Source organism: Phaenicophaeus curvirostris, chromosome 9 (assembly GCF_032191515.1).
Source record: "Phaenicophaeus curvirostris isolate KB17595 chromosome 9, BPBGC_Pcur_1.0, whole genome shotgun sequence".
NCBI lineage: Eukaryota > Metazoa > Chordata > Aves > Cuculiformes > Cuculidae > Phaenicophaeus > Phaenicophaeus curvirostris.
In genome coordinates this window covers 15872538-15891058 of record NC_091400.1, presented here as the reverse complement: position 1 = coordinate 15891058, position 18521 = coordinate 15872538, and the positions used below count along the sequence as shown (strand labels likewise).

The window sequence follows — 18521 nt, the reverse complement described above, 5'->3', positions numbered from 1 at the left end:
CTCCATGCCCGCGGGAGGGGCCAGGGACTACTTGGCGGGCGGAGCGGGGCCGCAGCTCCTCCGGGAGGCGCGGAGGCGTCGCCAGGGGGCGGGGCGGAGCGGGGCCGCAGCTCCTCCGGGAGGCGCGGAGGCGCCGCCAGGGGGCGCTGCGGGCCCGCCCCGCCCAGCCCAATGCTTCCGCCGCCGGCTCTACACGAGGGAAGCCGCCGCCATGAAGCAGGTAGGGACGGGGCTGATGGGGGGAGGTGGTTCTGGGAGGTTTCTGTGAGAGTTTATCTCCTCTCTGGCTGCACACGGTGGATGACGCTCCCTCCCCATGGCAGGGGAGTTGGAACGGGATGATCTTTAAGGTCTTTCTAACCCGAGCCTGCCTATGATTCTCGGTAGGTAGAAGTGCGTGGGGAAGTCTGCTGTTTGAAAAATAGCAGTCTGGAACAGTATCCCAAATTAAGTTTCCGGATTTTCTCGGAAGTTATTAAAGATATTAGAATCAGTCTCTGACTGCTCTGTAGAGGCACATATAGCAATGTCTGCTTCACAGTGATAGGGAGCTACAAACATTCATTCAAATGTAATTATCAATTTACTACATCATCCTTACTAAATCAAGGGTAACACAGGAGGATTCCATCAGCCAGGACAGAAACGGGGCATATGAGCTCTACCACCCTTTTGACTACAAATCTAAACTACAAGGATCCTTTTTTTTCTTTTTTTCCTTACGAGAAAGTCCTTTAAACTTCACAGTCCTGCCACAAAGCTTTAAGAATTACCCTTACTGAGAAGGCTTCCTACTTCTATTAACTATACAGTTTTCCCTGTCGTTACTTAATCGTTCCTGCAAAAAAGCTTCTTAAGATCTCATTTTTCACCTGAAAGATGCTGACTCACTATTAAGCTTCCTCAACCAAGACCTTCCCAAATCTGGCCACTGGCATCAGTAAAGTCGGAACTTTGTGCTCAGCTATGCAGAATGCTATAGGTGTTCAGGAACTACCATAAACTCCCTCATAGGCAGCTTGCCTACAGCTTAAACCCATCCTACCTGCAGTCTTACGCTTATAATCTCATTTTACGAGAGACCTGCAGGAGGACGTTTGCCTGAAGTTGTGGTCTCACACACCTTATCATGTTAACTGAGAACACAGGTAAATTTGGAGCTAACTCATGATACAATTCGGAGGAAACAGGTTCTTCAGCCCTGATAGAAATGTGACCTTAGTTCACTGTTTTGGACCTTACTCATTTCTCAAAGGCTACGATTCTTCTACAATCCTGTAAAGACCGGAAAACATAATTATGTATCTCATAACAATAACGTGGATTTCACACTGTACAGTGGCAGTGGTCGAATTCTGAACTTGTTCTGTTGGTCTTTTTTTTTCTTTAGTTGAAAGTAGAAAATTATCTTGTATGATTCAATGAATAGTTTTTGTGAAGTGTGGTTGGAGTGCAATGGTCATGAAAAGTTATGCGTAGTATAGAAGTATAACTTCTATTTTTACTACTGTCTCTTCTTAGTTTTTCATATTCCATTTATAAAATAGATCATACCAATATACAATTTTATTTCTATGGAGAAAGAAGTCATGATTGATTTTCTGCCTGCTTACAAGCAGTGTTTCTATCCTGCACTGCAGCACCTTGTCTTCACTTTTCATAAAGTTAGAATATTAGCTGTGGTAAATTATGAGGTAATTTAAAACTAGGGACTAATCAAAGCTGTTTTGGGTAAGTTTATTCTGTGTCCTTAGTGTGGGACTTGATTAACTGTTGAAACCACATCTTGTTTCTGAACGTTAAAGGCCAGTTCATTAACCAATTGTGCCACCTGGGGATCTACTCAAAGAAAGTACATGATGTGAACTGAGAGGCATGGTTTGGTGGTTGATAGGAATGGTTGGACTTGATGATCCTGTGGGTCTTTTCCAACCTTGTGATTCTGTGAACATGTCAGTTACTTGTAGTTTTCTGTTTGTTTCCTAGAGAAAAAACAAAAAACGAGTTCCAAGCTTTCGTAAGTTACTGAGAACTAGTAAAATAAAACTTGATAACAAATTAAAGAATAAACAGTACAAGCAGCAGAGTGCTGCTAAGAAGTATCGAAAAGAACAAAAGAAGCTAAGGGAAGCTGTCAGAGATGCAATCTCTAGAAAACCTTTGCCGTTGGAAGAATGCAAGAAAAAACAAGTTGGTAAGTGTTTGCTCAGAGTCATTTTTGTGAGCAAAAGGTATGAGGGTTACTAAATATCCTGCTGAAATTAGGTGTCAAGAAAACAACGTTTCATTTTCTTTGTTCTTGTTTAAAGGAAAAAAAGGGACAGTTATGAAAAATATAAAACGCAGCCATTCTGGCAACAAGAATGTTGCCAGTTGGAGATGGTAGAAATGTGCTTGCTCTAATAGTTATTGGATGTCACAATAAAGGGGTGGAATTCTGGGACAACAAAACACATGCATGAAGGTTAATGAGCTCAGGGTTGAAGAACGGTGTAAAATGGTCTTAAAAGTGTAGGCAGGATTAGGTTTTCAAGGTTGAATATTTGTATAGGATCTTAATCTATACACATCATCTTCTAAAATAGCTGAAAAACAGGAAGAAGAGGAAGAAGATGCTCTTCCACTGGACATGATGGATGAAGATGACTTAAAATTAATGGAGGATTTGGCTCAAAAAGCATCCTTTTTAACCAGAGATCTTTCGTCTAAGTGAGTGGTGTTGTGACATCGAATTTTCATAGTAATACAGCTTTGTGTGGTTAAGATGCAGTTGCTATGTAATATAATACATATATCAGGAGGTCACTTTCAGTCTGGTGTTTTTTTGCAGGTCCCGTTTAGTGTTTCCATTGTCTGTCAGTATAAATGTATTGATGCGAATTAGTAATTTAACTGCTCAGGTTGACCTTCAGGATACTGCTTCTGCACAGTGTTCCTTCCTGTGAGGTCCCTGACTGGGAGATGAGTAGCATTCCTCAAACTGAAAGAACTGCTTTAACCTGTTTACAGAGTCTTTTCTTCTGTATACAGCATCGAGGATGTTCCACAGACTTTGAGCCACTATAATTTCATATTGGAAAAAAGGTTTTGGAAGCCATGTCTGTAAACCCAGGCAATACCAAAATATTCATACCAAAAAATGGTTACAAGTGTTCTGGGGCGCAAAGCATTAGGTAATGTCCACAATGAAGTATATAAGAGGATTGTCGCTCTTTTAATTGTTCTAACGTTACTAGCTTTTAGCTCCTTTCATTGTGTTCCCTTAAACTGAAGTATTTGTTTTTCTAATCTGCTTTACTTTTATCAACTTATTTCACTTACAAGTTGCATATTCATATTAGCACAGACTGAGTACTTATGTCTTGTATAATTACGTGCAGTTTAGGAACGTATCCTGTGGAAGGGTGTTACGCCACACTGCATTATTTCTCTTATCCTTGGAAAGTGGGGTGTGAAAAAGGTTTTTTTGGTGAGCAGGGTAGAAAAGGGATAGTTGTGGCAAAAGTTAACATGGAGTAGGAAGAATACAGATGAATACTGACCCACTCATTATCACATCTGGTTATGTATTGCCTGGGGACATCTTAAGGAAGACACTGGACTGTGTGTCCAATGAGAGAGTTCTAGTCCTGCTTGCTTGCTGGTGAAGTCTTTTGTGGCAGGACTGCTCAGGGTTATCAGCGAGCCTCAGCTGTGCCGGGGTACCTGGTCATCCAGTGAGGGAGCACAGTGGCCTAGGTGAGAAACAGGCCGTTCTAAGGTCTTGATAGTTTCTATTTTGTGTCGCAGTATGTTATTTACACTTTACAAATTCTTCAATATTTTAGGGCTGAAATCATGTTTCTGAAGGATGTTTGCTTTCACAGGCTTCATCTGATTTGTTCACTATCACCTTACATTAAAGTGTCCCCGAGTCCCTTACTGACACATGAGTGGGAGCAGTGTCATCACAAAATTCAGACAGGGATTTTGAGAAACTAGTGCTTCCAGATGTCTGGTATGACCCAGAATTTCCCTTGTTTTCACAGCAGCTGTATTTTCTTCATGCTCAACAGATCACTCACAGATATGTAGAACTCCTGTGCCTGTTGAGTAGGGTTTGGGTACGCAGGAAAGGTTTGATCTGCATGAAGATGGCGAGGCTGAGGCTGATGCAGTGTCCTTACAATGCATGTGTAGTGTGACCGTGTCATTTGTCCACGCAATCTGGGTAGACTCTGCCATATAAATCTGTTTCTCATACAAATGATTTTTACTTTCTGAAGCCTAGCAATCTCTGAGCCCAGAGCTTTCAGAGCCCTTCAGATGTCCATAGTTGAAACTGCCCCTTACAAGAACAAGAGCAGTGTTCCTGTTATAAGACAATGTGCCTTCAACAATGTGATTCTTTATCCCTGGCTTTCAGTCTTTTAGTGAGATGAACAGGTGGCACACTTCATAGTATGCCTGTACAATAAGTGGTTACACCACTTAATTAATTGGTTTAGCATTTTGCATGTGTGCATGAGCTTACATTCATATGTCAGCATTTGAAAGCTCATGAAGTTGGCTGACCTGCCAGATTAACTAAATCTTATTTTGTCTTCGCTCGTTTCACATTGAACTGCTTAAAAAAAGGTGATGGGAAGCATTATTTTTTCCTGAATACACAGATCCTGTAAATACCCCCATTAACATTGTTTGACTGAACAGTGACTGGTGCTGTTGATGGTTGAACACTCAAACATTCCACTTAATAAGATTAGGTATTACCTATTTTTCTGAGTGTGGACACTTAATCCAGCTAGTATGCTGTTGTATGTGGTTCATGTCTAATTAGATGGCTAATTCATTTAGTTTGCCTTGTATTTTTCAGTGAACCAGTTCATGTCAAAAAACGAAAACGTGAAAGTGTGATTGACAAATATGAGAAGGTGCCAAGATGTATGCAGGCTGAGCCAGAGAAAGAACTCATCCATCTACTCCCCATCAAAGACAAGGGTGGAATTATTCCCCAAACTGTGGAAAAGCCAGGTAAGACACAGATTCTGGAAACAGTATAGTAGCCAAGTTGTATATATTTTATCCTTTTAGAATTCCACAGTGTGTATTACATGCTTGACACTAGACACTATTTTCGCAGTTCTCCATGGTGCACAGGATGAAGAAGAGGATGGAGAAGAAATGGAGGAAGCAGAGGGTAATAAACGATCATGGTTGCTTCTTGGGTTTGGTGGTTTTTTTTTTCCAAATCACTGATATATCTGAAGGGTACTTAGCTGTTCTTTAAGGAAGTTTGTAACTTTAATGTTTTGTTTAGAATGTTATTGAATATTTTCATTACCATATTTCCCTCAAAGTACAACACTGATTCAGAGCTTGCTTTCTTACTTGTTAGGATCCCAGGACCTGAGGAGAACAACTGGCTTCAGAATCTCTTTCTTTAAAATGATTTTGATTTTCTGCTGGAACAGATGTTTGCATGAAGTTCCTTGTGTCAGTCATGTAGTGAGAAGGGAAATCTTGGTCTTACGTAAAGAATATATCCCGTGATTCTAGTTCAATTACTCCAAGATCATTTTGAAATGCAGTTCAGGGTGCAGACTTCTGTAGGCTTTTGGATGTCTGTTTTTGTCCTTGAATTTTTTTACTTAAAATACTGTAGCACCAATAAATGCAGATTTTGTTTTGCAGTTTGCTATCTAGTTAAGAATCATATTCACGTAATGCAGTTGTAACTCTGTCACTTCTGGGTTATTATTTTCTAAATGTAATCTAAAGTAGAGGAAGGACATTCTTGTAGCAAAATAATACTCAGAAAGCTCAAATAAATTGATTGTATTTTTAAAAGAATAAGTGACTGGTGAATAATTTGCTGCAAACTGCAGAGCACTGCAGCTTCTTGGCACAATTGGCATCATATGTTGAGTTTGTGTGCCCACTGTACTTGGGAAATACCATTTGCAGATTCAAAAACATTTGGTCGTGTCTTTTTGCAAGCAAAAGACTTTGGAGTGGAGCAAAAAATTAATCCCTGGGTTAATATAAGCTCTAGCAAGATCATTCTTATAGCTTCTTTTACTGTAGAGCTGCATGTATTTCTCTGGTTTGGTGTTATTGTGGTACCCATCTGAAATGCAGTACCTTAACTGTAGTTTGCATAGGGTATTTTTAAAGCATTTCCCTAGTGACCCTCTTTTCTAACTGTCGCACTTTGTGCTAGACTTCAGTCAAGATCACCTGCCTGTGCTCTCTCCTGAGGAAATGGCTGCTCAAAGGAGACAAAAGCTGCAAGAAAGGAAGGTGCACATAGCTGCCTTGGCATCTGCCATTCTCTCTGAGCCAGACAACAATGTAGGTAGTGTTTACTTAACATGCTTGTATGTGTGCACGTGTTGTGCATTAAGTCAATAAAGATCTGAAGTCAGCAAACAACAGCAAAAGCTGAAAATTACAAGGGGAAAGGTCAGTGTTGTGTCACTTCTCAGGGGATGGCAAGCAGTGAAACTGCTGCCATCGGTTGCTACAAAGGATTTGAATCAGGTGAAGATCCAGGTGGCTGTATTTGTTTTGTTCAGGTGTAATTTGTCTGAATACTTGTGGTTTTAGGAATAATACTGTCTTTATTTAAGTTTATTTAAGTTCTGATTTCAGTGTTGTATCTGATAGATCTCAATGTCTCAGTTGCAGGATACGCTATAATTCTGTGTAGGTTTGTAATAGCAGAGTAGTTTGAACATTCCCAAAATAAAAATATTGTTGGGACAATTCTTAACCAAGCACTGCATAAAGAGAATTTCTTGACTCTTTATGCAGTGCTGAGTAGACTCAGAATAACTGCTGAGTTATTTTTTTACCTTTCTAGTATTTAAAAATGAGACATGTTAGTGGGAAGTTTTGCTGAAATGTACATTATGCTTGTACATCAATTTGTGGGTGATAGTCAACTGACTTTGTCTCTTTTCTCAATCAGATTAAAAAGTTGAAGGAGCTGCGTGCCATGCTGATGGAGCAGGATCCTAATGTGGCTGTGATTGTTCGGAAGCTGGTCATGGTTTCTTTGATGGAGATATTCAAAGATATCACGCCCTCTTACAAAATTCGGCCTCTGACTGAAACAGAAAAGGCTACCAAGGTGAAATACAAAATTTCTTTTTAGAGTCTTGTGAGTAGCTCAGAACTTTATAAGTAATGCCAAATAGTAATATTGATTGTTTAATAGGAATTTATGATTTTGAGCAAAGGGTGACAAATACACAAGTACTTGTGGAAATTCTGAATCTGTGACACTTTGAGAGGCAAACGTCTTTGTTTTGAACCTTTAATTCTTATGTACTTCCTTCAATAAGTAGGTGACGTGCTGGTGGTAAAGGAAGGGAAAAAGAGTATGTGAAAGCAGCATAGCAAACCTGTGTAACTTTCATCATAAATCTTGGAATGAGGTGGTAATTTGTGTCATGTTGAAGAGAACTGGAGGGAAAGCAAATTATGCAACATTGTCACCCACCTGGTGCAGATTTCTATGTAATGTGTTTAATAATTTGCTGAAAAAAATGCACAATAAATGAGTTTTCTAACCAGTTCCTTAGAAGGTCAATATAAGTAGTGCCGTTTAAAATCATGGCTTTAAAATAACTTCTAATTACAGATTTCATTTCAGTACCTATAAATTAAATCAGCCTTGTTGGAAAAGGCCCTTTGAGCACAAGAGAATGTAGAGGATTATGTAGAAATATTTTGTGTTTAATTCATTTCTAGGAATTTCTGTCTAGAAGAGAAAACTACTTTAGTATCTGATAATTTGTTTGGAAACTTCAAGGTTTTTTCAGCACTGGCTAATTTGAGGATTTCTCTCTCCAAATAAAATTTGATATGTTTTGTATTTGCAGGTTAAGAAAGAAACTCAAAAACTGAGAGAGTTTGAAGAAGGCCTTGTGAGCCAGTATAAATTTTACTTGGAAAATCTGGAACAAACAATAAAAGGTGAAGTCAACAGTTTCTATTTCCTTGTAGTAAATGCAAAATTGTTTGCAGATCACAGTTAAGCTCTTCTGACTGAATGCTACTTGCTGTCTTTCATGCAAGTACTGCTTCATATAAGTGTGTAGGAGAACGCCTGCAATAACAAAAACTGTAAATATTTAAAAGCTTCTCTTCTGAACAGCAATCACTAAATATATTTTTTGCAGACTGGAAACAAAGGAAGTTGAAGAAAAGCAATGTCATATCATTAAAAGCGTATAAAGGTCTAGCAGAGATTGCAGTGAAGTGTCTGTGTGAGCTGCTTGTGGCCCTACCCCACTTTAACTTCCACAACAACATTATTGTTCTAATTGTTCCACTCATGAATGATGCATCAAAAATGGTAAGTGATATTCTGATTAGGGAAAGAGTTCTTGTTTTCCATGAAAAATAGTCTATATCTGGGTTTTATTCTGCATTATCCAGATCTTGTGGCTATATATTTTTGCTATTTTACAGGCTGTGTGAAATAGCAAAATGAGTAAATACTATCAGTATTAGCAGTTAGCTGTTGTTGTAGACACAGCTTTACAAAACAATTTGTTTTAATTTGTTTTTCAGATTTCTCAGTTGTGCTGTGAGGCAGTTAAGAAGCTCTTTAAACAAGACAAGCTGGGCTATGCTTCACTCGGTGTAGTTAAGGTCATTTCTGGTCTTGTGAGGGGCAGGAATTACGATGTCAGACCTGAGGTAAGTGTCTTTCTGTTGTACTACAGGAGGGGAGTAAGCAGAAGAAACTTTGACCAGCAAAGCCCACTAGCCTGAATGGAATTCAGGCTTCCTTACACTCTTAGTTCATCTGTTGTGGATCACCTTTCATTCAATTTATTTTATTTTACAATAGGTGTTAAAAGTATTTCTTCACTTAAGAATTAAGGAAGTAGAATTACAAAAAGATTCTGAAGACATTGCACCAAAGAAAAAGTTCATGACTTACAAAGAAAAAAGAAAAAATCTTTCAAGAATGCAAAGAAAGGTATGACATATTCGTTCTCATGCTCTGCTTCAGTGACTTTATGTAGTGATATGTGCTATCAATGATTGCACTTTTCCTGTTGCCATTGTTAACTCTCAGCATCAGTGATTACTGTCTGCATTGTACTTTAATATTTATGAGGTTCTAAGGGAATTTAAAGATCTTCCTCATTTTTTTCCCTTTCTGGTTTATGAACATCTTTGGTTGTTTCTGATGGGAAGAAATATATCCATGTTGGTTACCCCGTAGCATCACAGGGTGACTTAAACAATGTTTTCTATGTTTTCAGTGGAAGAAAGCAGAAGAGAAACTGGAACGAGAACTCTTGGAAGCAGAAGCATCTGAAAGTAAAGAAAAAAAACTGAAACTAGTAAGTAATTTAGAGATTACTTTCCTGTTTTTGCAAAGCAGCAACTCCTAACCCTTTTGTAACCAAGTGTCTCCCCTCCATCTCAACCTGTCAGCATTCCACACCTCTAGATAATATTGGCAGCTTGCAAACATTTTGTGCCAGAGGTCTAGATTTTATTAAACCAAGCCCTCTTGGTTTACCCGGGAGGGCTGACTTAGCTGTTCCTATTCCCTTCTCTTCTCTGCACAAAAAGGTATTTGAATCCATTGACAGTTGTCCTCCAGGTGCCCTGTTCCTGTTACGGATGACACTATGTAATGGCTGTTAGCAGCCTCTCAGAGTGGCCTTTAGGCCTTAGGCAAAGGAGGAGTGTGGCTCACATGAACTGAGGAAAAGAGACGCTGCTTAGCTAGGAGGAGGCGAGGGGACAGCACAGAGACCAGGAGAGCAGGATTTGAGCTTTTCAGCATAAGAGATGCAGCATAAGATGCTGCAGTGCTGGGACTGGTTTGGAAGTCCTGAGCGCAGGCTTAGACAGAGGGCAGCGTTTTCAGTTGAGTTTAAGTGAAGTAGAAATGTCTGTTTTCCATGCTTAAATATTAAATATTGAGGTGCTAAGGGGCATGGTTTAGTGTTTGATAGGAATGGTTGGACTCGATGATCCAGTGGGTCTCTTCCAACCTGGTTATTCTATGATTCTATGATTTTATTTAGTGGTTTGTTTGTTTTTTTCCTTCAGCACACAGAAACCTTGAATATTGTATTTGTAACTTACTTTAGAATCTTGAAGAAAGCTCAGAAGTCTCCACTTTTGCCAGCTGTGCTAGAAGGTCTTGCAAAGTAAGAACTGAGTCCATCTTCTTTTGTGTGTGCTAAAAAATATATTAAGCACTAAGGGGATTTTTTTATATTGAAAGAGATTTGTAAACAGTGAGAGAAGACTGACCCTGAAAAATGTGTTGAAATTCTTTATTTCTTTGCTGAAGTTTTACCCTACTTATAAAAACACTTTAATGTAGTGTGAAATTTCCCATTATAGAATTGATGTGATGCAAACCAAGGAGTGTGTGATGTGATTATATTATTTTGTCTGATTATTTCCTGCATAACAAAAGCTATAGAGAATCTGTGATTAGCAGGTGGGGATAAACTATAATCTATGTGGAGAATTCAGCATTTGATTTAACTGCTTTTAAGGTGTAGATTTTGGCAATTCAAAATACATTGGACTGGGTTTGTAGATAATGCCTGCAGCCTAAAAATAAAAACCTCTTTTATTCAAGGTTTGCTCATCTTATAAATGTGGAATTTTTTGATGACCTGGTGATTGTCCTTCATTCTCTTATTGCATCTGGGGTAAGTAGAGCTTATACCTTATTACAATTTTCTTAAAAATATATTCTTTTGTATTATTAATCAGTTTCGTATTTGTAGAGTTTAAGCTACCGTGAGAGTCTTCATTGTGTTCTCAGTGCTTTTCATATACTGTCTGGTCAAGGTAAGAGGTCTTTAAAAACAAACTTTTGTTTAATATTGTCTGATAAATTAATGGAATAAATGTATTAATTTGGGATTATGTTAATAGGGGATGTTCTTAACATTGATCCGATGAAATTCTACACACATCTTTACAAGACACTGTTCAGCCTACACGCAGGTAACTCCAGATTCTCATTTTCATTATTTACCTAGTTAATGTTTATTCTGTTTGTTTGGTATCATAATTTTAATATAGTGTTGATAAACTATAGTTGTTTTAAGATATCTGAGATCATAGAATCATTAGGTTGGAAAAGACAGTAGAGATCATCAACTCCAACTATACCTGTCCACTACTAAGTCATATCCCCAAGCGCATCATCTACCTGCTTTTTAAACACCTCCAGGGATGGTGACTCAACCACCTCCGTGGGCAGCCTGTTCCAGTGCCCAATGACCCTTTCTGTGAAGAAATTTTTCCTAATGTCCTAAACTTCCCCTGATGCAGCTTGAGGCCATTCCCTCTTGTCCTGTCCCCTGTCACTTGGGAGAAGAGACCAGCACCTACCTCTCTGCCAACCTCCTTTCAGGTGGTTGTAGAGAGCAATAAGGTCACCCCTCAGCCTCCTCTTCTCTAGGCTAAATAACCCCCCCATAACTGGAGTGCTGCTATGGAAGGCCACAGACTCTTCAGGAGGGATAGGTGAGGAAGGAGAGGTGGTGCGGTAGCCCTCTATGTTAATGAGAGTTTTGACAGCCTCAAAGTCATTGATGGTGATGATAGAGTTGAATGTCTACGGGTGAAAATCAGAGGTTCACCTAGTAAGGCAGAAATTGTCGTGGGAGTCTGCTATAGACCACTCAGCCAGGATGAGGAGGCTGATGAGATTCTATAAGATCTGAAAAGGTTACTGTCTCTTTTAATGTACTATTTTTTCTCAAGTTGCATATTGCAGTACTGCAATACAAATACTAGAAGTATTATTGAAGTTTACATGATAACAGGTTCTAGTCATGTAATTTCATTAGGGAGTGCCAAGTATATGATCTTGGATAAGCATCCTGTCCTCAGTTTAAGTTTTTTGATTTATAATTGTTTCTTTTAGTGGCAATTAAAAATTCTCTATTTTTTCTCTAATTCTTTCCCTCATAGAGAAAAATATCTAATTTTTCTAATGTAATTAAAAAATAATTTCAATTTAAATTCTGTTTTCTAAAATCTCCTGGTTTGTATTTTTTTTTATAATTCTCATAATTGTGTAAGTTTTCTAATAATTCTGAGAAGCTGAATAGTTTATGAAAAAATATACTTAAAGTGTTTGAACTTAACATACTTTTGATTAACTTCATAAATTTGTATTTACTAAGAAGGAAAGATTGAGAAAAAAACATTCTACAGTTCCAGATAGTTAAAAGACTAAATCAGCACCGTTTAGCAGTTTATAAAACATGATACAATAAATGCACTTAGGGTTAAAACACTAACTGCTTCTAATCGTTAGATGTTTTTGATGGAAAGAGGAACACAGAAACAATACCTTTTTTCTGTTCAAATCTAGAGTATTTTTACCAAAAGAGATGGATTCTTATGTCTTCTGTATTGCTTTAGTGCTGTGCTTGAACCTCTTAGCTTTCATGCTACTTGTCAGGTTCCACTGTAGAGTCAATAGCATTTAGCTGTATGTATGTTTCTCAGAATGGTTATTTACTCTTTGTATGAAATTCTGCTTTCAAGGTGGTACCAATGATGATATAGGGATTGTGCTCCAGTGCCTGGATGTCATGTTTGCCAAGCGGAGAAAGCAAGTTTCCCAGCAACGAGCTCTTGCTTTCCTAAAGCGACTTTCCATGCTTGCTCTTCATGTACTTCCAAACTCTAGTGTTGGGATCTTGGCAACAAACAGGGTATTAATGCAGGTAAGTTTTACTTGTGGGGAATTTTTAGCTCGCTGGTTAAAGCCTATTCAATTTTTTGACAAATTGATTTTATGCAAAATATTTGAAGTATTTTAGGCAAGAATGATGAAAACAGTATCTTGAAATGCTGCTCAGACTGAGTAACACAGAATGAATCCTGAACTTAACCATGTTATGATTGGATATGTAATATAAGCAACTCAGTAATTTTTTTTGTGTGTGTTGTAGACATTCTCAAAGATGGACCTCTTACTAGACAATGAATCTCAAGGCAGTGGAGTTTATCTCCCAGAACTAGATGAACCAGAGCATTGCAATGCTCAGAACACAGCTCTGTGGGAACTGCATTTACTGCAGGTGAGTAGCTGGGCGAGTTGAAAAGGAAAAGTTACCAGTAAATAGCTGCTAAATATTTATATGCTTTACAGAAATAGAAAACAGGCCTGTCAGTCAAATCTGGCCCACATGAACCTATTATTCCATACGAAGAGGAACAGCAGCACAGGGGTACAGGGAAGGAATGAACTCAAAAGGGGATGTTGCACATTCCATGTGTTAGTACTGCAGTGGATCTTTCTGCAGGTTGCCTAATAAGATTCCTTTGTAGGCTTTCTCAATCTGCTAAGTTCCCGTGTAGTCTAGCACTTCTCCAGGGAGCAGCTGACACCTTGATCTATCATTCCAGCAAGGGTTTAGAATTTGGGATGTAGGGAGGGCTTCCTCTGCCCTTTCTCCTGCCTTTTGGGAGTAGGAGTTAAATTAACTTTGGAGAGTTATGCTTCCAGAATGACATACTAGTGAATAACCATATGACTCGGTGGTCTCATTGACATAACCCCAGAAACTGACTCATTTTGAGGTGCTCAGTTTCTCAAAAACAGAGGGAGAGCCTTCCATCTTACTGAAATGGAAATAAGTGCGAGAATCCATAGATAAATACATTACCCCTTATTCCTCAGTCAACTGCCTTCTTCCTTTCTTTCAGCGACACTATCATCCAATAGTGCAGAAATTTGCAGTTCACCTTATAGTTGGAGCTCCAACTGAAGGCTCAGGAGCTCTTCCACTTGATTTGACCCAAAGGTGAGTTCTCAAAGAGTTCTGATTTTAAAGATAGTGCCCAGAAAAGTAGCCGTTGCTCCTACTTTATCCCTAAACATAATTACTCATAAAATTAAAAGGTTCTTTTCTTAAGGCTCTCTTTCTTTGTTCTTCTGCCAGTACAGAATGTTGGCTGCCTTTTTTCTGTTTTGTTTTTTTTTCCTTTTGAGGCTTGTTGCCAGGTTATGACAAGGGTAAAATTCTCAGAGTACAGTGTGCTTTCTTCCCACGGGAGCAAAATATCTGCATCAGCAGCCCTGATCTGAATATGTATCAAGATCACTGAACCGTGCTTGTCCTGTGCAAAATCAAGCTGCAGTGTAAGGTCCACAGTATTTTAAAATGTAAGAACAGTCATCTCTGTTCAGGCTAAGGATCTAGTTCAGCATCTGGTCTTCAGCAGTGGTTGGACACAGGCACCTCAGGAGTTAAACAGGGCAAGCATGTAAAACTCATACTCTGAGCAGCGTCCTAGCCTTCAATCAGTTTTAGCCTATTGGATTTCCTGAACCTGATACCATGCTTAGTACCTGGAATTTTTAGTTCTTGGAATTCTTTTCAAAACAGTTCAGTGTCCCTTGAACCAAAGCACACACTTTGCAAATACAGTGTTGTTTGGTAAGGGTTCCATGAGTCCCCAGCACATTACATTACATGAAGACCTGTCTTCTTCTGGTTTGACCCTGGTGCCAGCATACATCATTTAACAGTCCCTGGTTCTTGCCCTGGGAGGTGAACTGGACAGCCCGCTCTAATAAAATCTTCCTGTGCCTCACATGACTTGGTAGACCTTTATCATATTGCCCCTCTTTTTACCATCTTTTCTGGCTGAAGGGATCTGGCCCAACAGGAGCTGTACCATAATTATCATCATCTTAGTTGCCTGTTCTTGAATGTCTACCAATTCAAGTATTTCAAGATGAGAAAATCAGAGACTTAGATGCAATATTTGAGATGAGGATTTATGCACTGATGTAACTATTTTCTATTCTGCTCTTTGTTTCTTTCCAGCTCCAAACAGCATTAAGGTCACAATCCTACTTTTTTTTTTCTTTTAGTGATAGTGGTCAGCTCAGAGCCTGTTGTTTTTATGTGATGCTGAGTTCGCTTTTCTCTATAGTTCTGGGTTTTTTTGCCACTAAGTTTTGTTTGCCATTTTACTGGCCATCTCATACAGTCACATATCTACCTGCGGTTCTTCACAGGCAGCTCATTCTTACTACAGCAGGTAACTTGGTACTCTCCGGCACATCTTTGTTGAAAAGCACAGCTTCTGGCACAGACCTTGTGGAAATCCATAGTTTCTTCCTGCCATTGCAAAAACTGATAGCAGTCTCCTGTCTTCTGTTTCTTGTCTTTTAACCAGTTCTTTGCCCATGTGGTGATCTTCCCGGTTCTCCCGTGGCTGCTTAGTTTTCATAAAACACTTTGGTAAGGAGCTGTTGGAAATTCAGGCAGATTGTATCAGCTAAGTAACTTTTATCCACATGTTCTTTTCACTTTTTTAAATATGTACAGGGCAAGCAGTGACTACTTGGAGCACTGGCAAGCTAACAGAACAGCTTTCTTGTCTCCAGTTTCTTCTTCGATCCCCCAACTGAGTTTTGAGACGCATTTTACTTGCTTTTATTTGCGTTGTTCCCCAGCGGTTTGCTTCCAATCTTTCCAGAACTCTGAGGAGTTCTCTTAAAGCATGATGGAGATTGTGAGTGGTATGTGTGGGAAGCTGCTTTTGGTTTGTTGACACATTATTTAGAAATGCATCTAATACCATTTTTCTTTCACTGTTATTTTGCCATAGGCCGGCTACAGAACTTTTTGAGACATACAGTATGGGAGAAATGACCTTTAATCCTCCTGTTGCATCAGTAACGCCCAGAAGAAAGGTACTATCTCATCTCTCTGTCCTTGTTCTAACCACGATATACCAATATACCCTGTATCTGCTGGCTCACTATGTCGTGTCTGGGCATTAGCACATTTAGTTTCGTTAATATCCTAGATCTACCTTCTTTCAGCTTCAAACCATTACCACTTTATTCTATTACTGCATTCCATGATACAGAGCCCCCCTCCCCCACCAAGCTTCCCTGGAGGGCCCCCCCTTAAGAACTGGAAGGCTGCTATAAGGTCTTCCCAGAGCCTTCTCTTCTTCAGGCTGAAGGAAGAAGAGGTGTATGAATAGTTCCACCTCCTATAGCATCAGTTAATGTTGCAAGATGAATGTGGTTGCTATTATTTTACTTCTGTTTTACGCTTTGCAGTGGTTCAGTGCAGATTTTTTGTCTCTTTGTAATGAGGGGGTGGCTGGCAGGACAGCTGCATTTCCAGAGCCTTTGATTCACCTTGTAAAAGGCTGCTGATCCCCATTAGTGTCACTATATAGCTTTAAAGTGTAAATTTGAAGGGAACAGAGCTAATGTATAAAGAGGAGAAATGGATGAATGCTTTTTAGATCTCAGTACTGGATGGGTTCCAGATGCCACCCTCTGCTTTAAATGTCCAGTGAGTGGTGTGTCCTTTAAAAAGTGATATTTTCTTTCTTCCTAATGAAAACATCTTAACCTATTAACCATGTTAGCGTCTCCAATTTATAACCTAGTAGTGTCAGTTAAAGCCTTGAGAGCACCATTTTTTTTTTCCATTTTAGAGAAGCAAACTCTGAAAATATATTTGTACTTTCTTGTTCTGTCCTTTTACAATGACATGTCTGTCCTGCTAAGGTGTTACAGTGGCACCTCTGACAGAACAAGGCGGGGAACAGCATATGGGAGAGATTTTTAGTTCTTGAATAAAGAAGCACGCAAGCTCTTTAAAGTAGCAGAAACAAAGGAAGAGGAAGATAACAGAGAGAACAAACTGTCCACAGGTCATTATAATGGACATAATTGGGAAAATTACCTTGGGGTCTTGCCTGCTTTCTTGCCGTTTTGTTCATTTTAGCAAATTTTGGCGGTATCTTAAGTTTTACCCTACCTGTCCTGCATTTTTGACTCTCTGCGCCACGCTGGCATTGTCTGCCAGCATCTCCCCTAAAGAGAGGATCTCATTTGTCCCTGAGTGCACAAGGTACTCAACTATGGGAGTGTTAAGACTTTAACAGAGAGGTTTAAATCATATGCCTGACCTTCCTCATTTAGCACTAGGGAAGAGTGGAGGGCGCCATGACTGGCTGCAGCCAGAAGGGATCTCGAGGCAGGGTCAGGACATTCCTTTCTGACTCACAGCCTCTACTGTTACCATTGTTGCTTTCAGTGGCCTTTTGATCTGAGATGGTGGATTTATTTTTACAAGGTGTATGGAACATGAAGCAGTATGTGAGCTCCTTCAGAGGTGGAGCCTGTGGCTGCGTGTAGTAGGTGTTCTTCTGAAGTCCAGTTTTCAACAAAACAAAAAAGTCCTCATGAACAACATGAGCTTAAGGACTGCCTGACACGTTGCTTTGTTGCCAGCCAGGTGAAGCTTCGTGGCAGTGTCTGAGCTGCCAGTTCCAGAGGTCTGGGCTGGACCAGGGCACAGGAGAGAAACGGCTACTAATTTAAGTGATGCATGGAAAACACACACTGGCCTTGCTTAGTAATGCAACTAATGTTTTGTAATTTTCAGGATACGTTCTCAGGAATGGATTCATTTATAAATGAAGAGCTAAACAAGCAGCTTCAACAACACATCAGTGAGACTGTCGTTCACAAGCCCTTGGATTTTGCTAAACACTTGAAAGAATCATCCTTGTTGTGAATGTATCTATCAGTTGTGCTCGGTTTGCTTCTTAATTATGGAGAAAGAAATTTCCACTCATCATTAAAGGACTTCAAGTGGGCTTTTGTTTGAATATAGAAACACACAAAATATGTTAACAGCAGTTTTTCACAGTTAGGACACCACTGCACCTAACCACTGAACCCATGTTCTCAGGGCTTGGGAACCACAACACACAGTCAGATTAGTAATTTAAAATGATACAAAACCAGGTCATTTAAAAATTGTTTGTGACCATGCATTATAGTATTCTTTTTTTATATATTTTCTGACTTTTTATAACAAAGTATAGATGTCTATGTGTGTAAGAAATCACTGGGTTCTGCTGGTTAAATAAGTATTTTGGAAACTTTAATGTAATACTGACCTGGGAGTTTGGAATATGTATTGCATTTTTTCTGGTTTTCTTCTGATGTCTCCTATCAATTTACCTCAATGATTTTGCATTTTTTGGGGTTGGGGTCCCTCCAATGAATCTTGGTATTGGCAAATTAAGGTTATTGAATTACAGTTCTGAACTATCGTCATGTTTGAATGCTCTACTACGAAGGTTTCAATAAACCATCATGGTCAAGAACACTGGAAAAATTCAAGGTAAGAATTTAAATATTTTTTTAAAAATTTTCATTCTCCAAACGTTAGTTACTGCCTGGTTGTTCTAGAATCCATTTTCAGCTGCATGTTGGCTTTGCAAACAGTAAGTGAAATATATGAAGTAACTTAAAAGTGAGGATTGGCTTTATGTGAATTCTGTTCGTGTGGTGACCTGTCCCTGGCTGGCAGTAGAATGTTTTGTAGTGTTTCGTCTGTAATGTGGTAGTGGTAGGTGGTGTAAATTTTGCAAAGCTTTTGTTCGAGTTGCTTAGCCTCCTTCCAATAAACAGAAAATATTTATTTTTCTACAGAGGATTTAGTCCTTTATCCAGATTTATGGTT

General features: G+C 39.2%; 1 protein-coding gene across 1 annotated transcript; it reads left to right on the top strand.

Moving 5' to 3' along the window:
* Positions 1-172: 172 nt before the first annotated feature.
* NOC3L (NOC3 like DNA replication regulator) lies at positions 173-18487 on the top strand. Its single transcript, XM_069864040.1, has 21 exons — positions 173-220; positions 1987-2194; positions 2586-2709; positions 4856-5013; positions 5123-5179; positions 6203-6333; positions 6953-7114; positions 7869-7962; positions 8169-8344; positions 8563-8691; positions 8846-8977; positions 9267-9347; positions 10069-10169; positions 10613-10685; positions 10764-10827; positions 10915-10986; positions 12544-12725; positions 12954-13082; positions 13711-13808; positions 15628-15712; positions 17433-18487. Exons 1-21 carry the CDS (start codon positions 212-214, stop codon positions 17562-17564), a joined length of 2397 nt encoding a protein of 798 aa, XP_069720141.1. The 5' UTR covers positions 173-211; the 3' UTR covers positions 17565-18487.
* Positions 18488-18521: the final 34 nt, after the last annotated feature.